Here is a 26,379-nt window from a genome sequence, read left to right as displayed (position 1 = left end):
GTGAAACTGCAGCAGTGATAATGAAGAGAATATAGTGCATTCATTAGCATGTGTGGACTTCAAAAATGGAACAGAAAAAAATGAAAAGTCGTACTTCATCTGTGTGGGGAAATACCCACCTGCCCGCTCAATTACTCTCCTAACGGGTAGAGTGGCCCAGGAGTGTTGATCTCTTCAGTGCAGTAGTATTTAGGCACATAATAAATAAACGATACCAAAACCTGTGTACCAGTTGTACCCTGTACCATTTCCAGTGAGCCTTAACTATCCATAGGGATTCTTGCTTCCCCATGTTTCCTAAAATAAGCAATACTGGGTATTGTAGTATCCGTTTCTGCAGTATGCGTGTGGTATGCTCGACTTACATTGGTAAATTTAGGTAAGCTCTGAACTGTTACGGGCAGTGGTTAGCAAGTAGGAATATTGAGTATTGCTAGTCCTGCTTCAGTAAGTGGATTGCTTCATGCTAAAATTGATTGTTTCAGAATGGCCAACACTTGAACACTTCTACTGTTACGAAGTGAGACAATGGCCACTTGAACTTGTTCAGTTTCTTACGCTCTTACTAAAGAGTACTTCCCCATTGAGGTATATATTATGTACGTGGTAGCAAGGATATGGTGTATAGATCTGCTTTAAGAAAGGCCTAATTGCCCAGTGTGTAAATTTGAGGAGTATTTTTGTGTAAACGAGGAAGTGTGCACTTTGTTTCTGAAAACATTGGAAGCAGTGCACAAGAAGATTATGGAAAGCAAGAATTTTAAAGAGTATTCCTGAATGTTTGGCACCGTGTGTGCACATAGTAAGGCAATCATTTCCCCTGAGAGTTTAGTCTAAAACACATGGAAATTAGAGGAACTTCTGCTGGCCCATTTCAGGAGCAGTGTTATGACTGCAGATGATAAGCCAACTGCAATTTGAAACCAGTCCTGCATTCTTGCAGTGTTGGAAAAGGCCTCCAGCTCCCTATGGGGCTCCCCACTTCACGAACCAGAACCTGGCGTGCTGTGCCAGCCACTTGTGCCTCGGTTTTGTCAAAGGAAGATTCTACCAGCAAGTTTTCCACATGTCTCCTTTCTGACTGTTCTTTGCCTGGTGTGAAGGAGTGCTGGTACTCTCATTCCTGCCACTGGCCTTCCCACTGGAGCAAGGCATACACTGCTGCTAAGACTCAAGCAGCTTGAATTAACAGAGTGACTGAGGCAGGACTTTCCATGCCAGGAGTCTGAGCTGCATGGCTTGCAGTAGCCAGTGTGTAGAGGGTGGTAGGTCTATCTGGTTTTTGAATGCCAGAGGTTGCTGAGATAGCCAGGGGTCGTAATAATCTGCCTCTTGTGTTCTGTTAACAGTGAGTAGAGCTCTGCTGATGCCTTGCTTGTCAGGATACTGGGCGAAAGATACTTGGTGAAAGTCCATACGGACACTCAAATATTGCAAACTAGTTTTCATGAAAAGAAAATTCAAACCTGTTTTTTTTTTAATAGTATCACTGGAATATACATCAATATTACTTCCTGTCCTTACAGAACTACTTTTCTGACAATGTATGTTGTCCTGTGTGACTGAAAAGTACAGGCTTGATATGCTGTATCTTAGTTGAAAAAATGAGGCTGTATCATTTTGCATGGTGCTTGAGGGATATGTCTTTTAAATAGTGCATAAGGACTTTGGTATTAAATAACTTATTTAAGATAAAGCAACTGAACTGTTTCCAATTTGGAGATAAATTGAATGTTCGAGTAGTTGAAGAGATAAAAACAAAGAACACAATTTGTTTAAATACAGAAGGGTGTTTGTCTAGATGATCTTTGAGACTGATTAAAGAGTCGTAAGTGATTTAAATACAAATAAGAAGGCTACACATCAGGCTGCAGTCTACTATTGTAGCTGAACTGCTGAGCTCATCTGGGTGCATCAGAAACTCCTTTTGTTCATCCATTCCCCTCCACCTTCTTTCTTCTGCTGATGCCAGGGGCGTTGCTTTACCCCCTGTCTGTAGGAGGCACCACCTGTGCAAAGGACTCTGCTACTCCTGGCTCCTTTCATATAGCTGATCCTGTTTCTTGATTCTTTGCCCTTCCAGTAATACTGTATTCCCTTTTACATGATGTTTACTATAGCCCATGACCTCATTTTCATTTTTCCTATGATTTTTACTTGTCTAGCATATCAATATGTTGATATCTTAAATAATTGAAATAATACTGAGAACAAGAGCCTTGCTGAATTGAAGGTTTTATGCTGAAGAGTGTTTTGCTCCCATTGCTTGTTTTTTTATCTATTAATAATCAACTGGTTCGTGTATCATACGCTGTAGGCTCCATGACTCTTACGTGCCTCTAATAGATTTTAGTTTTCTCTAGAACTGACAGGGGTATTCTGATACAGGGAAGTTTCCTCAAAATGTCTAGAATTAGTGTTAATTTGTTATTAAATAACAGATGGTGAAATGTTGACAGTTTGAGAGTACAGATTTTTCTTTCTTTTTTTTGTGTGTAGATCAGTGGCATATTTGGTTTACTTGTAAAATATTCTACTGTAATTTAGAGAATATAATGAATTTATTTATTTGTTTGTTTAGGAGCAATGGATGAGCTTCATAGCCTGGACCCAAGAAGACAAGAATTGTTAGAGGCAAGATTTACAGGAGTAGTAAGTGGCAGCACTGGGAGTACTGGAAGTTGCAGTGTTGGAGCTAAAGTAAGTACTAAGAACAGTTATCCAGATCTTCCATTTTTGAAACAGTATTTTGTATTGTCTATTTTACATTGCCTGTGCTATTTACTGGTAAAGGATTGGAATGGAAGAGAGTCTCAAGAAAATTATTATTAGTCACTTATTTTGATTTGAGATAGACTTCTTTATCCTGAACCATTCACATGTTTAATTGTTCTTAAAAACCCTGAAGTATAGTATTATACAGGCTCTTTTGTGGTTTTGTGTTCATGTGATCAGCACTGAAAGTTATTCCCAGTATTTAAAAGGAGCTATTCCTTCTGTAGATAGCCAACTACTTAACTAATGCTTGAGATAGACACACGGACCTCTGTTTTCAAAATTAATTGTTTTCTTGTTTGAACATTTTTTATCTGTATTAGCAAAACCCAATTATTTCAACTTTTTGAGACGCCTACATCAATTTTATGTATTTTGATTGTAGAATTTGTGCAGTCTGTCCTCTAGTATCAAAACCAAGATGCAGCAGTTCAGGGAAGACCTTATGAACGTCAACTACTATGGCTTAATTACCTTCTATATATTGTATATTAACCTTTAGTTAATATATTTACCAAATAAGTTTGCTTTTATTACAAATCCCATTCAAGTTTATGTCAGTTTCCAAGACTAATTTCTGCAGTACTGTTGCCTAGATGATACTCCATTTTGGTTTTGAGTATTTGGAAGTACTTCACCAAATAAATTTAGTTATTTTTTAACATCTTTACTAATTCTTAATCTGATTTCACTCATTGCTAAAATATTTGGGAATTCGGTTTCCAAGCTCTGTGTAATGCTCTTTTATTTTAAAATTTCTGTGCAAGCTTTATTAGCACTTTCCCTTTAATGTTTGATGTTTTTATTACCAGTCTGTATTACACAGTAGAATACTACCTGATAGCAGAGGTTGATGAAGGAAATCAGATTGAATTGGTACAATGTAACTGATGCACTGCTGTCTTCTCTTCTTATTTAGTTGTCTTTGAAGTGTGCCTACAAAAGATGTATGCTTTACTCTTGTAATTAAAAGAAGATTGAGGGAAAAGTCAGTAATTCTGGTTCATTTTTGTTACTTTCCTGTAACAACTTACTTCCTAATTTATTAACTCATTATAATTGCTCAAGTAATTACTTAAAATTCAGATGACTTTTTGTCCTTTTTAATGACTAGCTCTCCCTTCTTTTGAGTTCATGTAATTTTTCTTCTATTATTTTTTATACAGCTTTTTTGGTTCGTTGTAGTATTGTCAGTCTTTCTTCCTCAGAATCTGTCTACTACTGTGTTTAATGCATTTTATTTGAAATCAATTATCAAGTTTCTTGGGGTTCTCTTTCTTTAAACTTAACTCCCTGTGAGTTGCTTCTCATCAATCCAATAAATCTCTCCAAGACTTTTTTTAGTTGCTTGTTGTTCAACTGATTTCATTTTTACCTAAATTACGTTCCACTTTCTGAGGTCGTTAGCTAGGGAAAAGCAACAACAGCAAAAAAAAGCCAAAACCAACAAGAACAAAAAAAAGCCAGCTAATTTCCTTTTTCTCTCTACTATATGAAACACAAATTTCTAGTCCTTGGCACAGTCCTAGAACTATTTGAAAAGATAGATGAATCTCATCCAATTGTTTTGCAAATGGATAGCTAGATAAAGTTTTTTAATACTACTAAATGCTTTGATAGTTGCTTGTAAAAGATACCACTATCACTGTAGTTTTCAGATGGATGCAAATCCTCACCTAGCAGATTTTGTTCTTCTTAACTTGACTAGATATACTCTACAAATGATCTGCAATGCACCTTGCAATATATGTTTATTTCCCTGCTTATGGGAATATGGAGGGGAATACCAATATCAACTGCAGTTTATCCCACCATTAGTGAAGTGGCAATTCTGTCAGTTTTGTTGGTTTTTCTTTTATATCTTGAACTCATTTCTTACCACTCAGTGTATCTGGGCTGCTTGGAATTTTATTTTTTTTTTAATTTATTTTTTTATATAGTCTGTAGTCTTGTTGGTGGACATTATGAGAAGCTTATCTGATTTTTATTTAAAAAATGACACAAGCTTTTTGATCTGATGCCCAGAGGTAACTGGAAGAAGGAGATGTACTTGGAAGGCAAAAATGAGAATACCTCTTCGCATACATACCTGATTCCACTCACTGAATTCTCATTTTCATAATCTAGCAAGACAGTGCAGAGGCTGCAGCACACAGATGCATGCAGATTATTTTTCGAAAACATGCTAGGACTTTATTCTTCTAGTAATTAAATTGAAATGGAGTCTTGTTTATTGAGATTATTATTTGGAAGGCCTATATGCTGAATTGTTCTTCAGCTGTGGAGGAGGTAAAGTCCAGCATCTTCAAGCTTTTTCAGTAAGCAGTAGTGAATACATGAGTGTAGATTACTGAGATTATTGTTCTGACCCCGATGACGACCTACTGAAGAGTCACAAGGCACAACAAGGCATTTTTAAACCAGAAACTATTTTGGGGGAAAACACACGTTGAAATTTTGTGGGTTTAATTGCATTTCTCTAGAAATCTTAATTCAGACGTGATCTAGTTATTCCAGGAGATGTCACAGATCTGTATTGTAAGCTGATGCAATGCTGGAATTGAATGCTTTGAAGCAAGTATTTGCCTTAAGTTGTTGCTTTCCTTCAGAGCGTTTGTTCTGCCTTTCTATTGGAGAAGAGAATAATTCAGCAGTACAAAATTTTTCTTTTAATTAAACCAAAAAACAAAAAACAAACCTCATGTTAACACTTCTTGTGTGAATGGAGCAGACTCTTTCAATAAAATGTCCTTGTTGCCACTCTCTGTTCAAAAGATCTCTGAAAAAATCAGCTGTGGAACATTTCTATAGAAATATTATAATTTGAAACTATTAGAGTTTCCTTTTTTTTCTTCTTTTTTTTTTTCCTCTCCAGTAGTCTGAATTTGTTGTTCTGGGGGATGTGATTTGTTGTAAGAATATACAGTAATATTGTCAATAAGTCGTTCTTTTCTTTTGTTGAATGAATTTTAAAAACAATTGCAATAGCCTAGTGTCTGACTTAAGAGAAAGTAAGAGCCTCTTTTGAAAATTGTTAAGTCTCTAACACTTTGAGCAATATAGAATGTATAAGTCCATTCTGTAGAATCACCTTATAAGGCTCTTCCTTGGATCTTTTGCTATTCGCAAATAAGATTTTGAATGTTCCAAGGCTTTGCTTGTCTCAGAAGAAATTAAAATACAGAATTGATTGCACTACATCAAAACACATAACCGTCAAATTTCTTATCCCCATTGCAAATCACAGGGAATCCATAGTTCGTCGGCATAAAATTTGATCATTGTTAATAGTTACAACTGTGATAGTAATGCCCTACTATTTATATGTAATACTTAACAACAGTGAGGTACTTAACAGATCTGTTCGTAATACATAACTATTGTATTTGTCTTGCTAGGCCTCAACAAATAATGAAAGTTCGAACCACAGTTTTGGAAGCTTGGGATCTTTAAGTGATAAAGAATCAGAGGTAAGTATGCTAGGCAGATTCATTAATACCTCAAAGCTTCAATGCTAGCATGTCATAATTTATTTTCTACTCTGCTTTGCTTTATGTAGGAGCTTTTAAAGCAAAATACAAAAAAGCTAAATAAGAGAAAGCATACATGACTATGTCCCATTCTTTGGGGTTTTTCTGGTCATGAGACTAGCTTTTATTTACTATCTTTCTTCATATTCTTCCGGACTATAGGCATTACCTATATAGTCATGCCATGAGGAAAAACAGTTGAAAATGTTTAAATAATTTCTTAACTTTTTTCTAATAAACAGTAAGGCTTTCATCAACACAAATGTTGATTAATGTTTAACTGTGTCTTTGAAAATATGCCTGTAATATTTGGTGTAGAAGAATGTCATGTTACACTTGGACACATGAGATGCAGAAGCAGGATGGTTTTTCTAAGGCATGTAAATCTGATAGTTCGCTCCAATTCTTCAGTCTCTGCACGTGTTTTAACCTCAAGCCATGTTTCTGGATAGGGATAATATATATATTCTGTTACTTGGATTCTAAAATAGAAATGCTTCCATTTTTTAAATGGTCCCTACACAGAGCAATTCAGTGTTCCAGGTTTCTTCTGTTTTCTGAAAGTTCAATCTTAATGACATTGAATAATGAAATATGGTTGCTTGACCCATATTCAGAAGTTGGCAGTTGTATTTGCTGAAATTAAATTATAATTGTAATGCCAAGTATGTTAATAAGTTTTCAGAGTTTAGTTCTTAAAATATTATCTGGTTTCTTATATGCTGTAATCTTACAGGAAGTACACTTTAAATCATAGTACTAGAAACAAGATCTTTCTCTCTTTCTCTCTCTCTTTTTTTTTTTAATAGTTTGACATTTAAATTTTCATAATAGGGAATTTCTGTAGTAGAATGTAGAATAGAAGTGCAAAGACTTATTCATAAGGAAAGCAGCAGCATATTTTGATGTTGTGAGAAAAAGCTGCTGTATGGTAAGCAGGTATCAAAAGAAAAAAAAAGTAGGAATGCAATTCTCAAAATCATTGAAATGGATTTGTAGCAACAATCTCAGTTTCTTAGCACATTGTAGTGGTGCGTTAATCATACTGGGTTTTTCATTGCTAAATTAGGAAGAAAAAAATGTCATTCTCACTTAGTTTTCAAAACAGGGCAAGCTTCCCCCAAAACCATTTTTGTTTTTTATTTTATATTTCATTTTTGCTTTCACAGTGCATCTCAGCAAATACAACTATAAGAATTGTAGTCTTTTTTTTTCTCTGCCAGATGCACCAAGAAGAGGGCAGCATAATTGAATAATAGTTTGAAGAGATACTTTACAAATTAAACTTGGATCTGCAGAATAACTTGAAACAAGCATTGCAAGCAATAAATGTTAACTGGCAATTTGAACTTAATATCTAGACCTGTGTTTCAGCTTCTTTTTAAGCTTATATGTTGTTACTATTTTATGAAATGTTTTATTGCTGTGGAGCATAATTTGAGTACGTATTAGCTGCTTGTAGTTAAGCTGAATTGGCTACCTCAGTCTGTGAATAGGTGCTTCTGATAGGTTTTCAGTATTTTGGCCTTCTTCCACCATCCCTTGTTCAAGTGGATTGCTCCTCCTTGTTTTGGTTACAAATATATTCTTTTAATTACAACTAGTATTTTCTATTCTCTGTGGATAATGAATTATTTAAAGGAGAAAAGCTTTGTCTGTGGCTTGATTTGTCCAGTTTGATTAGCTACTTAAATGTTTTGCTCTGCTTGCTTGTAGCTGTTGAGTTGCTTCAGTTCCCATTAATACAAAACCCTCATTATAAATGTAATTTCAGAAGTAACTGAAGGTTTGATCTAATTGGAATTTATAATGCGCTGCTGAGGAAAACAGCGTCGCTGTATTTGTTTGCTGTAGCTGTAAAGCTTTGGAAGGGATAGGATTTAGAGAAAAGCACTTATGCAAAACTATCAACTCATTCATTGTGCAAATGAAAAACATTAACAGCCAAGAAAGCATACTGGAGGTTTAAGTGTTGAGACAAAACAAAATTCATTTTATTACATTTTTTTTTTCCCTACAAAAATTACTTCCTGAGTTCTATTGTTAACAGTTCTGCAATAATGGTAGAAAATGTTTAGCTGCACATAAAGTATATAGAAATATTTATCTGAGTATCGTTAAAAGGAGATTAATTAGTTGAGAGTTGGTACTTACAAATGTTTATTTCATTAAAGAGTATGTTAAAATCCAGGAATTAAAACTATGAGTATGAGGAGAAGGCTCAGAGGAACCTCATTAAAATTAAAAAGTAAACGAGGATCAAGGTTGTGATGTGCAGAGTTCTGCTGATATGCCAAGCTCTAGGTGACTTTAACATAGTTTTAAAAGTTAACTTTGGATAACTTCAGAACTGTTTCATGTTGCTTATGAAATAACGGGATTTTAATCTAAATCTTGGCTGTAGGTACATCCTTCTGAAGTGTCTCAGAGCAGCTTCAGTCTTTACTAGGAGGCTACTCCTCAGCCCCATTAGTCTTCAACTTCTTTTAATTCCTGTGGTTTCATTCATTAGAAAGGATTTTGGAGAACATTTGCTAGTGTCTGAATATTGTACACTGCCATGTGAATATTGTTCTTAGAAAAGGTGAGTGTGACCTTGCTGGGTAACATCATTAGTGTTTTCGGCTCAGAAAGTTAAATCAGATATTAGAAGAAATCAGAAAAGCTTGATGAAATAGATGTTTACTTTTGGATTATTTTAGTTTTAGTTTTAAATCTATAAACCTCTTTAAATGTCTTCGAGTGGAATGCATGAGTCACTGCAGTTGGAAACTAAGTTTCTTGGGTGAGAATTTTAAATGGTTAAGCATGAATTTGCTTGCAGACAAGGTTTGGGGAGTTTTTGGCTCGATAAGGTAGGTAAAACTACATTAGAAGGATATTTGCAAAATTAAAAGTAGGTAAGTAAGGAATAGGATGAAAGTGATTGGCTAAATAGATTCAGTTCAGTTATGTGGAGAGATAGCTTAATGTTAACAATTTATGTGATTTATATTTATATAATTTATACAATTACAATTTATATTGCAAATGATAAAAATAGTGTATCTAAGCCACATGTTCTGCCTTGAGAATCATGTAGTTTTTAGCTAACCTTGTTTTCAGGAGTCTACGCTGTACAGTCAGCTAGCGTACAGTAGGATTGTAAAGCATACGCATTGTAGTTGGAAGAATTAATTTAAAGTAATATTTAATAAATATATGTAAATTTAACTACATTTGTAGCCTGTTAGTAAAACAGTTACAGTTGTAACAGTATGTTGTATAAATATTTGCAATATAAATACGTAGTATAAATTAAGGAAGTTTGAGCTTTGCTGTCCTGGCTTTCCCCTTCTGTGCTGATGATTTTCTGTAGATCACAAGTAGCCTCTTTGCCAAAATAAATATTCTCAGGTTTTTGTAAAAAATTTATGTTTGAAGGTATCCATGTGAAGTTTTTGGAACTAAGATGTATTTAAAGTTCTTTCAATGATCAGTTGAAATTTGAATTATCATTACATTTACTGTATTGAAAAAAAGAATCCTTTGAAGACAAACTGACAAACTTGGTCAAATGATTAAGGCATTGGTATCATAAAAGAATGAAGCATCTTCTTACCTATGTCATATTTAGTCCAAGGTATTAGGGACCACTCATTATTTGGCTGTAAAATAGAGTTCATGTAATTGCTTCTGTGATTTCTCTTGTAACTGGCATGAGGTCCCTTGCAGACTAAGTGCACAGAAGCAGCATGTTTGCCTTGAACCAAGGTAGCTTGTACAATGTAACTTACATTAAGGGGACTATCTGTTTTGAATGCTCAGTTCAGAGGAGAACAAATAAAACTTAAAGGAACTTCTGATCAAAACTCTTTCTTGTTATCAATGTTGCCCAGAAATGACAATCAGAGAGTGCAGTGATTTATAATATTCCTGAAAAAAATTTGATTAAGTCCATACTTTTTCACCTATGATTAATGTTTTTATTTGACTTCATTTGAGATACGGAGAAACTGAGGGTGGAATGGGTAGATGTTCACATTTTGAGCTTTTAAAAAACTTTCTAAATCTAGAAATCTATAAATTATATTAGCTTAGAGATGACTACTATACTTAGGTATTAGGAACATTATTGTCATCATACTGAAGCACTAAAATTCTGTATTTATTCTGGGGCAGTGTGTAGTAAGCTCAATCAAAAGTCAGATTATTTCGTTAATGATAAAAGAGGTTGTGAAATACCAGATCTATAACCTGAAGATTTCTTGAGTGAAATGCAGCCTGGGCCAAATAAATTTGGTTGTTCATAAACCCCAAAGCAGATGAAAAGGTATAATGGCTTTACAATTAATATACATAATTGCCTTTTGGACAGATATTTAAGAATTATTTCTTACTTCCTTCAGTATCTATTCTAGTTTATATTTGTTTGATTGACCAAGAGTCGTTATCTACTTCAACTAAGATCTGAAATAACAGCATTCCTGTTGATTTGTGAAGTCATAGTTTATGAATGAAAATTCCACCTTATTTCGCAGTACTGTAGCTGTGATAGAAGTGAAATAGAGCTGTTGCTGGATCACATTCTTTCTGTTCTTCATAGACTCCAGAGAAGAAACAGTCAGAACCTTCCAGAGGAAGAAAAAGAAAAGCAGATACTCAGAGTGAAAGCAGCCAAGGTAAACTGTAAATGAATTATATGGTTATTATATACGTTTGATTAAATGATAATGCACAAATTTTTGACGTTTGCCAGGCTTAAAAATTCTGTAGTATTGCTTGTAAGACAGGTCTTGGGTTTGGGATAACAAACATAAATCTTTTCACCCTACCTCAAATTTATCCATCAGTCAAAGGGATGGGCAATAAACCTGGGCTGTGTTGGTACTCAGCCATAAGAGTTGTGCATTGCTCTCCGCATAACTTGCAGCAGTGTTGGCATTCTGTGTACTGTTTAAAAACTAGCAGTACTTTTGTGTTTTGTATTTCTTTTCAGTAGGTAAGGGGAAAAGTGGATTACTGGTTATGATATCTGAGTGCTTGTTTTTTACATGTATATTTAAAAATAATTGAATTTCATACTTTCTTACTGTGGATACAGCGTAGTGCTCTAGAGCTGTGGGAGGCTCGGGGTGAGACAGACTTTCAATTGAATGTTTACAAAGCTTGTTTTGTTTTTTTTTTTTTGTTTCTCTCTTTAATGTGACTTTTTGAGGGAGGAAATAGAAATTTCAAGGCAAAAATTCATCAAAAGAGAAGAGAAACTAGTTTTATTGACATCTCCTTTGGATTCTTTTTGTTTCTAAGCTAAGAAATGCCACTTCAGATGCTGTCAGTAGGCTCCATATCCAGAGGTCTTTGTGATACAACATACTACTACTTGAAGTTTTATATGGTTTCACTAGAATGGCTTTCTTTGTCTTACTCAAGAGACCTGGTTTGTTCAGAGAGCTTCAGAGAAGTTTCCTATTTTCGTTGGTCTGGTAGCTTGTCCTTCCTACTACAAGACAGAGTTGCAGTTAGAGAAAATAAAGATTAGTTAAGATAAAGATTAGTTAAGATAAAGATAGTTAAGAACTTTTTGGCATACACAACATGATTATAATGTCTAATAATTAATGTTTTACTGTCAGTAGCAGTAAACTGAATAGTCTGCGCTGCAATATTCTGTAGTGTAGAAAACAGGAGTGTAGTGGAGTTGTATAGTTGAAGCACATCAAATACTGCTATTGGAAAATGAGGAGCAAGGGATCCAGCTGTTGTATACAACATACCTAGGATTTTGACTACCATAGCAAAATCATCCAGAAAGGTTGGACTGAAATATTTTTAGGACATGGAGCTAATTAATTAGAGAGTGGGATCAAAACAGTGTGAATCTACTTCTAATTGACTGCCAAAATAAGTTGATGTTGTCAGTCCATCTGTGCAGAGTACATAACATGACGTGGAATAGAATTTCTATTTAAAAGAAAAGCCTTTCTAATTTACCTGGATGAAAACTGATTTAATTTGATAAAGTGAGATGTGGGAATCAAGCACAAAAAAGACAAATCTAACAGAATCACATGGTATGTAAAGACCTGGCTAGAGGGCAGTAGTAGTGATGTACAAATGGGGTAAGTACTGGAGGAATTATCTGTGTGCTATTCTAGGTCTTTCAGTTATCTGAGTATTTCTTTTAAAAGTCTTTGACACACAGAGGACTGCCATATGTCTCTTTTTCTTCATGAGAGTGTTGGTGACAGAATACTATGCAGCAATCCCAGTATAGAGACATGCTTGACTACAAAGAATTCTTGAGAGTTGAAGCAATAGGAAAGCTTGAAAGGCTTTGCTGAAAATGGCAGAAAGATTAGTGGGAATAATCTCCTAACTTATTACAAAAATTTATTCCTGTGAAGAGGTTTTGAAGTTTAGAGCAGTGGTCCACGTTGTCTTAAAGCTGAATAGAATATTTATGTCATTTGATAAGGCATTGGTGAAATTTTTGGAATGCTGCATATGGATTGTCAAAGAAAGGTGAATTCAAGTTGGTGCTCTTGTCTTGTTACTGGTTAAAATAAAAGAAATTCTGTTGTCTTGTTCTGCTCTATTTATCTCTGTGGTGGAGGCTGTGACTTGAAATCTGATTATTACGCTGGGAGGAATGGAAGTACTCATCATCTTCCACACCCACAGTGTTAACTGGCATTTAGAGAAGTCCTTGGGCTGAACATCTGGGCAGAATAACTCACTTGGAGCATATAATATTAATGGGTTAATTTGGTATTTCAGATGTGGGTGAATTTGGAGATAACGCTTGTAAAAGGGAGACGCTGCTAAAGGTTTCATCTACAGAATGAAGGATGTGCTTCCTGTTATCTAGAAGAGGTCTTTCTTACTGCTAAGCATGAACTAAATCTGATTTAGAAGTATGGGTTGATTTCTGATTTCTGAATGGAAGGAACATGCAGATTTTGTTGTTGTAAACAATCCCTTAATTATCTAACGGTGGGAGGTCACGTATTATCACATCAAAGAAAACCAACTAGCAAGTGTTAAGATTTTGCAGTAATTATTGTACAGGTAAAAATGTAACACATCTATAAGTAATCTATTTAATCTATTATAATGTATTTATTTCAGGAAAGAGTATCGGGGGACGTGGCCACAAGATTAGTGACTATTTTGAGGTAAGGGTTTTGTCTTTAAATTTACTTTTTTTTTTTTTTTTTTTTTTTAACAAGCAATTCTAGGTGTACTTGTGAACTCCTTAATTGTCAAATTCTGCAGTGACAACATAGCCTTGCTTTGTTTTTAGTAGGCTACCCTTCTTACAGTTGTGTATGAAAATACTAATTAGAATAAAGTACAGCCTTTCTTCATATGATATACTTTTTTAAAATTTTCAATGTAAGTTTAGGTGCTAAACCTTGAAGAAGAGATTCAGTTTCTTGGTGCAGCCTGACCTAAAAGACAGAAAACAGTTTCTTCTGCACTTTTCTTCAGGTGACACAGGGCTTCAGTAATCCAAATAATACAATCTAGATTATGTATTCATTGTACGGATGAGCTGTGTCATTCAGTGTTTATATGATATATCTTAATTAAAGAAGTTGAATAATTTGAGGGTCATATCTTCTCTTCAGTACCAAGGTGGCAACGGCTCTAGTCCAGTTCGAGGTGTACCTCCTGCAATCCGATCTCCTCAGAATTCACATTCCGCCCCTTCTTCTGTAAGTTTGTGAACTTCATGGCTGCTGGAGTTTCCTTCTCTAAAAGTAGCATGGCTTAAAAATATCTTTATGCAGATATTTTTCTACTTTTTCAAAGGAAGGAACGATAGGAAGGAATTCATTTTTAAACAGCATGGGGAAGAAAAAGGATCAAGTTGAATGTTTAAAACTAAAATTTTCTACAAGTAAATTCTTAACACTGTTGCGTTGGGTTTTTTTATAAAACGATTTTTGAGCACAAAGCAATGTGAAATGACCTATACGTGTTAAAATGTTCTTTTGGTGTTTATTTGAAACCTTTGCACAAAATAAGTGGGTATTTTATTACTTTCAGGGAAGGTGAACCCCTTATGCAGGACTTGAAAGCTAAGCTTTTGATAAATCTTAAGTTTTTAAACAATAATTTGCCTGTTACTAAATGTTTTTCTTAGTCACAAGTTCATTTTTTTCCCCTCATGCTCATTTTTGCATTAGGTATACACACGTAATTCTTAATGGCCACACAGATTCTGCCAGTTGCAGAAATGATTTATTTTTTGTGATGGTGGACATTAATTTCATTCCGTGTACTTTCAAACATACTGCTAACTATATGGAGGGTAATAAAGATTGTGGAAGTTGGCTTGAATATACTGTCTCATAGAACTGTTAAGATTGGAAAAGACCTCTAAGTCCAACCATCCTGAAGTCCAGTCATCAACATATCACCCCCATGCCCGCTATAACATCACGGTGTCCACCAAACCCATCATCCTTTGGATGAAGCCAAGTCTGGAGAAGCTTAGCCCCATTTTTTGGGACTCTTCTGTCCCAAGTTCACCCAGCTGAGCCCCCTTCATTTACTGTTTGGGTTTTTATTAGGAGAAAATCAAGCCTTTCACAAGTCAGCACTAAAGCTAAGCATTTTCTGGCCCTCACATAAGGGTTTGAATGAAATTTATGGACTGCAATGCCTAACACACAAATCAGTGTTTCTGGGAAGTTTCAGTAACACAATTTGTGTTCTGATCAGCACTAGCTTCCCCTTTCAAGTTATCCCATGGGAAATAAACTCTCCAAAAATAACTCACATTATTTTTTGAGTTGCAAAATCTTAGAATCAGAAAAATAAGTCTTTATAAGACAGGCATTGCCTTGTGTCAGTCTTGTATTGTCTTAAATCTTTCCATCTGTTTCCCGGGAGTGACAGTCCTAGTTTTCTTAGAGTGTATATTACATCCTTTCTAGAATACAAGTTATGTATGACAGCATAGTGATAATTCTCAATGCAGCGTACCATATAGTACCTTGTGTATTTAGGACACTGTATTTCTATGTTCTGTATCGTTATCCTGCCAAGAGTTGTAAACAAGGTTATGTTCATAATTGAATATTACAGTTACATCTAAAATTCTTTGTTTTCATGCATTCCAGGTTCGACAGAATAGTCCTTCTCCTACTTCATTAGCTTTTGGGGACCACCCTACCACGCAACCAAAGCAGTTATCTTTTAAAATTACTCAGGTAAGCGCTTTTCAGCATATAAATTCAAACTGTAGGAAAAACTGGTAGATGTGTTATTTCTTGGGTTTCCAACTATTAAACTCTTAAAGGATTTCAGAAGCTTTGCATTTTAGTCTTCAAAAGAACTTTTGTTTTTAAGTTCAGCAGCTCATAATTGCAGTCTCTTGAATTAGTTTTGTGTTTTGCACTCTGCTTCCAATTTTGTGCTTTGTGAGCAGTTAGACAATGTGCTTGGTATGCTTCTGCAAAAGATTTTAACTGTTGTGTGAACTTAGAAGGAGAGACTTCTCTTCCAGATAATACTTGAGATGGCAGCTGCTCTTGTCATATAACTTAATAGCTTAAACAAAACAGAAAAAAAAGTGAGATGATAGTCAAAATGCAGTATAGTTCCTGTCATGGCATTAAAAGCCAATAGCACGTTTCATCATCTCTGCCATTTCTAATGCAATTTGTTCTTCTTTTCACGAGTTACTTAGAACAAGATTACCTTGGCTGTTGACAGATACACAGGATTTAAAGTAGTTGTGTATGTCACCGAGAAAGTAATGCCTCCTATTTATTTCCATGGAAATTACAACAGATACGAAGAGAAAAATAACACTCCGTAGTAGAGTGAATTCTCAGCTACCAAACACTATTTGTCAACATGGTCAGCACCGTTAGCTCTGCATTTTTGTCAGCTATGAACAGCAGCTTGTATGTCACGCTCATAAAAATTTGCATGATAGTCTAGAACATGGCTTGTCTTTCTCATCGCTGTCTGAACTGATGAAATGTACCAGCCACTGCTTCACTGTGCTCGCATCTGCTGTTGGTCTCCATAAATGTTCCGGAAGTGTCAGTGAATGTTAACAGATGTGATTTTTTTTCTGCACGATGAAATTCAGTGATACATTTTTATTTCATACACAGTTCCATGTCTTATGCCATTTTGCCAAAGTGTCCTTCTGCTACAGTCTGTTACATGGCAACAAAATGTAAAAGACTACTGTTGAGAAGGTTCAACCTCTACTGTACCACCATGTGTCTCTGATGTCATGGACCAGTATACTAAAACAGGAGCATTACTTTTGGAGCAGCCCTCGGTGTTGCCATCTATGTTCTTGCCTTGCTTTATATTCTTACTTGTGAACTTGTCCATGAGTGATGAAGTCTTCTCATGTTGTTAGTGATTTGTTCCAGCTGTTCCTAGCTCTTCCTAATGAAGGGAAAGAGCAGTTTTGAATATGAAACTTCCGTGTCACTACCAAAATACATGGAAGTAATATGTGCTGCTGGTATAAGTTGATTTCCCTTTGTAACAAACATGACAAAAATAATGCTGTAATTATTAAAGAAAAGTATTAAATACTTTAAAATGTTCTTTTCAGACTGATCTCACAATGCTGAAATTAGCTGCACTAGAAAGTAATAAAAATCAAGACTTGGAAAAGAAAGAAGGTCGTATAGATGACTTACTCAGGGTAAGTGTAAGATCTGCGGTAAAACTATTGAGAAAAAGGCAATGGATCCTCAGCAAATATTTTAAATGCTTGAATAATCAATGTTTTTCAATGTTACCCTGGAATTACATAAATAAAAAATTGAAAAGTGTTCTTTTTATTTTTTCCTGAAAATCTGAGAAGCCTGTAAAATAAATGCTTAAGGCTTTTTTCTTCTCCATATTACAACTTGTTAATAACTAAATACGTATTTCTATACTTCTTGAGTTTCCAAAATGCTGATGTTGTTTTTCAAACACTTGGTTAATTCCTTATGTTCTTAATATAATTTCACACAATGGATTTTTGTTTTGTTTTAATTGTGAATAACAGTCGTCAGTGGGACGGCTGCAGTTTCAGAATGAAGGTGATTGTAGCAAACTGTCATGGGCGATAACTGCTTTTAATAAGAACCTACCCTATGCTATACTGTTGTTTTTTTTAATACTTATTTTCAGATAAAGGACTCTTAGTGCTTATATCCCTGAGTGTAGGATTGCAAAGGTGGTATTTTGGAATGTGAAATAAACTGCATACTAAAGAAACAAAAAGCACTCTATTCACAACTCAGAGGCTGTTATATGTGTTTGTATGTGTGCAAGTATATATCCATGATACCATACATATAAAATTCTGCTTGCAGGCTTTGTGGGTACCTGGTTCAGCTCATGTCCAACAGTATGAGGTAGAAAGCTAACCTTAAAAAAAAAAAAATCAATTAAACAGAATAATGTGTTTTTCTAAGTTGATAAAGATAACTGCAACATAGGAAACTTGGTATACTTTCTACTCAGATAATTTAAATTTTTCACACTAAAAATCCATAATGTAAGAGTTTCATTTTATATGAAAAGCATTAGAATTTTGCATTATTTTGGCAATCGAACACGAAGGATCCAGAGCTAAATTAACATCAGTTTAGCTCTGGAAGACTGGAAAAAAATATCAGTACAGTATCTTTATACATAGAAAATATACGAGCTGAATACTGTCTAATACAGAATGCAATTTGGTGTAAAGGAAGTGATGTTCTTGAATGCATTTTATTTCAAGTATATTCCTGTTTTTAAAACAGAAAAACATCTTTTACACATCCATTCTAATCTGTAGGAATGATATAAACATTTTCTTACTATATGTGTGTATTTATGTATGTTCCCTGCTTCAGCTATGTGAAAGATGCATGTGTTGAAGGTAGATGCCTTTATTTTCACTGGCATCTGATTTAAAAAGAAAAAAAAGTTTCAGTATTTCTTCTAATATTTCTTGTATCTATTAGGCTAACTGTGATCTTAGAAGACAAATAGATGAACAACAAAAGCTACTTGAAAAATATAAGGAAAGATTAAACAAATGTATTTCAATGAGCAAGAAGCTTCTAATTGAAAAGGTAAGCTTACTTTCAAAATGCCTGTGATAAAAACTCTGGAGGGCTGTAGAACTCTATTATAGTTCCTTCATTTTAGGTTTTACTTCATGATTAGTCTCTACTGAAACTTTGTATTAATGGTCTCTATCTGGAAGTAAATATTCTCTTATAATCCTGCTCATATTACTGCAAGTTAATATCTATTGGAGTTACGTCTGTGTGCAGTTCAGTCCCACCTAGAGGTTCCTGAATCTGGTCACTTTGGTTCAAGTAGTAACAGTATCCAAGCTGACTGGAGCTGATGCACTCCTAGTGCATCTAAGATTTGTTTATTATAATAGATGTGTACAAACATAATTTGCATAATATACTTCCGATGCTGATAGTTTATCGATTCTGCTGTATTTACAAATGTTCTTTTAATTATGAACATAAATGAACTTTATAGGGAAACTGAGTCAAACTCATCAGCAGCACTGATTCTGACAAGCGCAGATATCTGTGTTCTGCAGAAGTTAGAATAAAAGGAGTAAGGTAATAAAAGGGTTTTTTGGGTTTTTTTTATTTTAGTACTAACACTTTAGTATTACTAAATATGAATATATTTTGTTTTCTTAGAGCACACAAGAAAAGCTGGCAAGCAGAGAGAAGAGCATGCAAGACAGATTACGCCTGGGGCATTTTACAACAGTTCGTCATGGTGCTTCATTTACTGAACAGTGGACAGATGGCTTTGCATTTCAGAATCTTGTAAAGTTAGTCAATGCAGCGTTCTTAAATTCTCACTTAGTTCCCTCTAGTGGATTTTTTTTTATTTCCGTGATTCTAAGTTTGGAGCAGCTTTTCATACATTATATGTTGCTTTGCCTTTTGAATACTGAGAGTACAGCACAAGCCTCCCTTAATCAGCTGAGGGAACACTGAGGCTGGATGTCCTCGAAAAATGATTTGGTTTTATTTGATTTTAGCCATCCTTACAGACATATGTGAATATACTAAATGAGTAGCTTTTGATTATTCAGCTCAGCTTGTAGGAAGAGCTGTGAAATCATATCAGTGATGTTTTCAAGCAGCTAACCAAGTATCAGTGTTGATCATTGGGACAGATGAGTTCTGTGACTCTCTCACTGGTCATGTCGCGTAGGTGCTCTCTGCACATCTGTGTTTGTAGCAGCTTTTTCAGGCATCCAGCTCCTTGTTGCCATGAAAGGTGAGAGACAAATCTGGCACACTCAGATAGTGTAACCCAAAGGGATGAGAGAAAGTGGCCAGCTGGAAAAGAGCTGCTGCTTCAACAGGTATTTCAGCACTCTGTAGAAGTGGGGCCAACAATGAGCAGTTTGGGAGACAGTCGGGGATGGTGGTAATTGTGGAGTGCATCTTTAAGATGTACTTTGTTAATGAGACTGAGTCAGTCTGTGGCTTTATATATGTAATGTACCAAGACATTGGTTTTTGAACGGGATTGTGTTGTCTTAACATTTTGTGTAATTGCCTAGATGTTAAGATAGTCTAAAAAAAATCTATGTATGTGGTTTGTAATTGTTCGCCCCACAATCAAACCAATGATTTACTTAAGAAAGGTCAGATCAAGTTCAGCATTTGGCCTATGAAAATCAGATATTCCTTTATTGCTTTTGTTACATTTCTTTTGATGGTATAAAACAACATATCCATCAGCTGAGATACGTATTATTTTTTTCAGTACAGAAATAATGTGAGTCCTTTGGAAAAGGGGGGGAAAAAAAGAAAAAGAAAACACAAAAGGAAATTGTTCCAAAACTTTGAAGAATCATATTGTTATTTTTCATAAGAAATGTTCTTATATGTACAGTATATTTGTTTAAGAAAATATAAACTTAATGCTTCACTGGCTTAAAACATAGTTATTTTAAAATGCAAAAGAATGAAACTTTAATAACACTTTTTTGGGGGGTTTACAGGCAGCAAGAATGGGTGAATCAACAAAGGGAAGACATTGAAAGGCAAAGAAAGCTCCTGGCCAAGCGAAAGCCACCAACTACAAATAATTCTCAGGCACCATCTGCCAATTCTGAACCCAAGCAGAGGAAAAATAAAGCTGTGAATGGGGCAGAAAACGATCCCTTTGTTAGACCCAATTTGCCACAGCTGTAAGTTTAACATTTCAATCAGTCTTTTACATAAATTCTCTGATATTGTCTATGTGAGTTCCATTCAAATAACAGCATAAAAAGACATTCAGTATATTCAGTAGCTGTGTTCTCACTGAGGACTTGCTGATGTTAAGGAAATTTTCACCACTGCCTATGAGATCCTGTACAGTTGCCCAGGTTATTTTTGGTAGAGTCACCAGAGAAAGGTCTGTACTGTGTTTATGCAGTGTTCCTTCTGTTTCATAATGTAGAGGAGTTCTTATTCTGATTTCTTGTTCTTGAAATGTTATTGATTTCTGTTGAACTGTTACTCATCCTCTTTAACTTGGGAACCTCTTCTTTAGTTATTATTTTTTTTTTTAACAGTTGTTATCTGGCAAGAAGAGTGTTAGTATTTGGTGACATGTATTTAAAAAAAAAGAAATGGAAAAATTCTTTTTCCGAATGCAGGTCTCAAGAGCAACTGTTAGCAGTTACTGATCCCATTTCACATATTGACACTGGAAATTTTTCATAGTTTACACATAAAATTAAGGGCTATCAAAGAATTCTCAGATTTTCAAGTGACAGTATTTTCTTGTGGACAGAAATCCAGGGCACAGACAAATATATTCTTGACATTTAATTGAGCATTTTAAGAAGTTTCTGCTTGCATATGGTAGTTACTGCCCTTGTTGCTGGGAGGCTGTAGCTGATGGTCTGTCTGTTCCTCATTTAAATGAAAAGTAAGTAAGTAGGTTTAGAAAGACTAGCAAGTGGATCCTTTTTCTTTGCAGAAGGAGGCTGAGTTTGTTGCACATTGTCACATGTCACCTCTCACTTGTGTAGGTCGTTTATACCCTGGGGGTAGGGAACTTCTAAATTCCTTCAGTTAAGTCTACAAAATGATTTGTTTGGGGCATCAGTTCAAAGAGCAGTGTGTATGTTTTACATAGCGTGTCATTCTTAAAGACTGCATTGTGAAATTGTTTGGCTTTGACACAAGTACCATGAAAATATACTAGTAAAGCTGACAGTGTAAGCAAGTCTTGATTAGTGTTACTCGTGTCCTTTGGCAGAGCTCAAGAATGATCACTCAAATTGATTCTTTGCAACACTTAGTGCCTCCGCTGCTTCTCTGAGAGCATAATTGATACTTCTGAATGAATAGCAATAGCTTACTGTCACTTTAAAAGTACCTTTTTGTTTCAATGTAATAAATGTCAGTAACATTTAAGGAAAGAAAAAATCTGAAAAGTTACAGAACTTTTAATTAACCAGCATGTTACATTTGCAAATGTATAACCACCTTTTACAATGGCCACTTTTAATGGCAGTGTCTATATTCCATAGTAAAAGAAGACAAAGCCTTTTTTTCAGTTGACACTAAGAATTAATACAATAGGCATCCAAGCAATATTTTCAGAGCATTTGAGTCCATATAACCCTAGCCAATTCTTAGCCTCTAATCAGTAATCAAGAAAACAGGTATCTTTCTTTTAGATGTTTCCCATGTCAGTGAGAGAGATTAGTATTTCTATAGTTGGTGGGCCAGTGTTAATGCTCCAGACTGTACTTGGGATATATTTCCTGCTATAGAAGCTACCATTAAGTTTCCACATTAACAGCAAAAGTTCATATAGTATTATTAACTTTTCAGGAGTTGAACATTTTTAAAATTTCAGATATGCAAAGGAATTTTATTTTAGAATCCTTCCATGAATAATGGCTTTATTTTTCTGTATGTCTTAACAGTCCATTGCATTGTATTAACTATGAAATAGAAATAAACATAAATAATGAAATTGTGGCAGTAGGAAGTTTGTATTTCTGGTTTATTTTCTTTATTCAGGGAATTCTGTGCTGCTTTTTCTGCTTCTCGTTATATAGATAATATTTAAATGATTACATGATTATATAGATTGAATGATTAAATGATTATTTAGATACATTTTTAAATGGATTTTGATAACCCAGCAAGTACTGCTTGCTGTTTATTGGTATACCTGACAGGTGCATTTGATCCTGTTTTCCTTCATGTTAAATTTTCTTAATTGAGTTGTTATTTTAGCAGGTGATTAAAATGTACAGTCTGGGGAAAAAAAAATACAGAAGGTAGGGTCTAGTTCATAATAAGACCAAGGCAAATTACTAAACAAAGAATCAGGTTTTCATTGAATTCAGCTTAACCAATGTGTTAAATGGCACAAGAAAATGCCTGCTGTAACAGAATTGCCCAGAGAACAATCAGAATTGCCCTTCTGTGTCTAATAAACTGTTACCAAATTGAAACTACTTTTGCTTAATTTGATCACATTATCATCTTCATGTAAGATTTCTTGTTTTTATGACAAACTTATTAATGTTATTTCAAACCTCTGAGGTTTCTGGTATGTCCTGAGATTACAGAAGCATTAAGCTGTGTCATGCTCTTATGCCTTTACTTGAAGGGCATTAAAAATGTTTACATTAAGGATTTGTTACGATGTTACACAGCAGTGCTGTGTGTTGACTCCTCTTTGCTTCTGAGATCTGAACCTTGCTGAAACAATTACTAATTGTGCTCTCCCATTTTTGTGTAAATCTGCGTGTGATCTCCTCCTGTTACATTGTGCTTATCACCATTCCTGTGTTATGTCAAAAGTAATGATCTTAATTAGTACAGTCAAATGGAAGATGTTCTATTTATATTAGGCCAGGGAAAATGCAGAGCTGCTGAGATTAATGAACTATAACAGTAATAAATCAACACAACATACATGCAAGTGATTAGGCAAATCTTTTTTAAGCAAGCCAACAACTTGCTACTGCATATTAGCAACAAGTGTCCCTATGTTGCTAACATTATTTGCTTTAGAAGTTATCTCTAGTTCAGCTATTGACAAGAGAAAATGATCTACAGCTTTGTGTAACAAGCAGTGTTATTGAAGCTATTTTTGAAAACAGTGGTTAACTGTTTTGAAATCAATTTAAGGTGTTGTCTGAGGCATTCTTTAGTAAGAGCATTGCTGTGTTTTAGCAGGACGTGTTCTCCGATACAATTTAAAAGCAAAGTCTTGGCACTGGAGTTACCAATAGAGAAGTGGCTATCTGACATTGCTCAATGAGTGAAAGGTGATTTGGAGTGTTTAGGCTCATCCTGCATCTTGTTTTTTAAATGCTGTCCTGATTTTCCAACATGTATTCAGGTTGTTTTTTTTTTTGGTCTCCAACCAAAAATAAAAGTAGTTTTAGTTTTGAGAGATCCCTCTTTACTGAATGAAATAAAGTAGTATATTGAAATATCTTTGAAGAAGAAATATTATTTAAAATACAGTTAACTTTCATAGCCCTGGGAAAATGTGTTCCAAAAGTTCATTCCAGATTCTTGATGACTTTAGAGAGCTTTGAAAGTGTTCTGGTTTTTTTTAAACAGACTATTATTTCTGGAGGCAAAACTTGATGTAATTTGGGTGGTGTAGTCCTTCCCATCCACCTTCAGGTGTATTGGTTGTATTTAACACCCAATGATTTCTCTGCTTGCCCAGTTATTCCATGAGAGTCTGCATGCATTCTCATCCCTGTACATAATTTGAAATAGGAGAGCATAAAGAGCTGGCAGAGTTTGTTAATGTAGCTGAACAAATGCATCGTTTAGAGAGAGCATTCTGTTCTGCATGGAACAAACAAAAATATTTTCAGAAACTTTTTCAGATTGAAGTGCCAACAATGTGTCTTGGGCTTTACAGAATGAGTGACAACAGCTCTTTTCCTGAGGCTGTCTCTTTTTGAGGCAGACATGGAAACAATGGAAGAAATGGGACATGGTGAAAAGACTTCAGGGAAATCTTGAATTGGTCAGCTTTGCTGCCCATCTTTGTAGAAATTCTAGGAACTTGAATAAGTTTGAAACCCCTCCTCCAAAAAAAGCACTTCACAAATTGTACCCAAGTGCTTCTATTGGATGTGCAAATTGCTGTTTTGGGGCATAGCAGCATTCTGCTGTATGTATGTACCCATGATGATTTTTCATCTGGGAAACAGTGGGAAAAGAGATTTTTGTTCATGTGCTGGGTTTAATTGTCATGACAGCAAAGGAGTGTGTGGCCATTTGGACTTTTTTTGTCTTGTCAGTGGCCACTAGTAGGTATGTTTTTATCACAGATGAAGGTTTTGTTCTAACCTGTGAGGAGGAAGTGCAGAGGTTGGTAAGGTTACCTATGCATACTGTGTCAAAGCCTTAGAAATTCAGCTATGAACATTGTTAAACTATAGGAAGGCTCTTCCCCCCCCCCCCCCAATAAAATAAAATAAATGCTTACATTGTGATACCTAGCTTTTCAGGCTTGGAAGGCTGACTGCTTTCTTATAGTGACAAATAAATACGGCATACCAAGGCTCTAAATGTTGCAGATGTGCAAATATGCATGTGTAGAATATATGGAGTACTTTTTTGGAATTTCAGGAATTTATTGCATGCGTATGATGTTAATTTGGCTGCAGACTGTTAAAACACAGCATTTATCGCATGGTAGTTTTGAGTGGAAGAGGTCATGGTCAGGACCCAAATGTTACCGGATTCATTCACACTGCCTACCCCCAGCTGGTCTCTTTCTCCAGCACTCCTTCTGTCAAGCAGAAGCTCAACTTTCCAACTGCAGTGCCCTTACTGGATGGTGGCAACCTGCCACCAACCACTGTCCCTCCCATGTGTGCTCGTTGGTCTTTCCTCCTCCACATCTGATGAGACCTGCCTTGGTCTTGGGTGACTGAGGAGCAGCCTCTTCTGCAGAAGGTAGTGGTGTCTTGTAGGTCACCTGTTGTCAGGTGTGATGACCACAGGAGGTAGGTGGTGGAAGCACTCTAGGCTTAGATGTTTTCGGCCTTTGCAATGGGGCAGTGGCGTGTAGCTAGAAAACAGGCAGTATGCATATTGTCCTTCTTTTGCTATTTGTTATATACTGTTTCAAGAGCATTAATATAAAGTGTATTAATAGATTAAAAAAAGCCAACAAACCAGCACTTCACCTCCGTGCTTTTTAAATGAGTATATGTTTCTGAATGTAAGAGGGAAAAAAAAGTCGTTTTTCAAAACTAAGCTAACAAAATCCAAAGCAACTATCTCTGCTTACAGTTCAGAATTTTACATGCTTTCTTCTGAAACATAGTAGTCAGTAACAACAGATTTAAATCGTGCTGTGTCTCTAATAGAATTAGATTTGTAAGGAAATAGAAAAATGAAAATAGTGATTTATTGGGTTGTAATGTAGACATATGGAAAGAGTGACTTCAAATCTTAATGTTTTCAGTACGACCTTGAACTTGTGCTTCGCACTGAAGAGAGCTATTTAAGTACTTCTTGGAAGGCAATACTTATTAGAACCATCTAAGCACTTTGTTGTAACTGCGTAGATAGCTGAGAGTTAATTAAAATTAAAGAAGACCATGTATGGTCCTACTATTACTACGTTATCATCTTAATATCATGCATCTTTGGTTTTAGGGCTTTTAGTGTTCAAAGAAATTTCTGGCGTATCTTATGTTACAGACTTTATATTTTCAGCGTGTTTTACTTGTGATTCAGCTTTTCTAATCCACCTAAAATACTTCTGTTTGAAAATTTCACGTAATCTGCATTTCTGGAAATAGATACACAAACCTGCTATTTATACTGGAGACAAGAACCTGGAAGGAAATAATACTTAACCTTATTCACCTTGGTTTCCTTTGCTTTTTTTTTTTTTTTTCTTTGAGAGCCTAATCCATATTAGAGCGGTTAGCTGTTCAAGGAATACTGAGAAAAGCATCAGAGATGCTGCTGTGAGTTGTCGAACTTGGCCTTAGTGCTGTCTTTGATGGATCTTTGATTAGAGCAGGAATTAGAGCACTGTTTCAGGTTTCTTGCTGTCATTTGGGAAATGCAAT

At 35.2% G+C, this 26,379-nt stretch overlaps 1 protein-coding gene across 9 annotated transcripts in view; it reads left to right on the top strand.

The window, feature by feature from the left end:
* TLK1 (tousled like kinase 1) overlaps window positions 1-26,379 on the top strand; it is an 80,469-nt gene that overhangs the window by 21,900 nt on the left and 32,190 nt on the right. For all 9 annotated transcript variants that reach the window (XR_006179586.1, XR_006179583.1, XR_006179584.1 and 6 more), the window contains 10 exons: window positions 2,582-2,700; window positions 6,174-6,245; window positions 10,891-10,966; window positions 13,416-13,462; window positions 13,919-14,005; window positions 15,419-15,508; window positions 16,882-16,974; window positions 18,272-18,382; window positions 18,980-19,116; window positions 20,305-20,493. Coding sequence is in view for 1 of the 9 variants with exons in the window: in XM_042874515.1 (XP_042730449.1) it covers window positions 2,582-2,700; window positions 6,174-6,245; window positions 10,891-10,966; window positions 13,416-13,462; window positions 13,919-14,005; window positions 15,419-15,508; window positions 16,882-16,974; window positions 18,272-18,382; window positions 18,980-19,116; window positions 20,305-20,493 (1,021 nt within the window). In the remaining 8 variants the exon portion in view is untranslated. The remainder of the gene's footprint in view (window positions 1-2,581; window positions 2,701-6,173; window positions 6,246-10,890; window positions 10,967-13,415; window positions 13,463-13,918; window positions 14,006-15,418; window positions 15,509-16,881; window positions 16,975-18,271; window positions 18,383-18,979; window positions 19,117-20,304; window positions 20,494-26,379) is intronic.

This window comes from Lagopus leucura, unplaced genomic scaffold, assembly GCF_019238085.1.
Source record: "Lagopus leucura isolate 7727_CA_CO unplaced genomic scaffold, USGS_WTPT01 Super-Scaffold_100012, whole genome shotgun sequence".
Lineage (NCBI taxonomy): Eukaryota > Metazoa > Chordata > Aves > Galliformes > Phasianidae > Lagopus > Lagopus leucura.
This window is presented reverse-complemented; position numbering and strand designations above follow the sequence as displayed.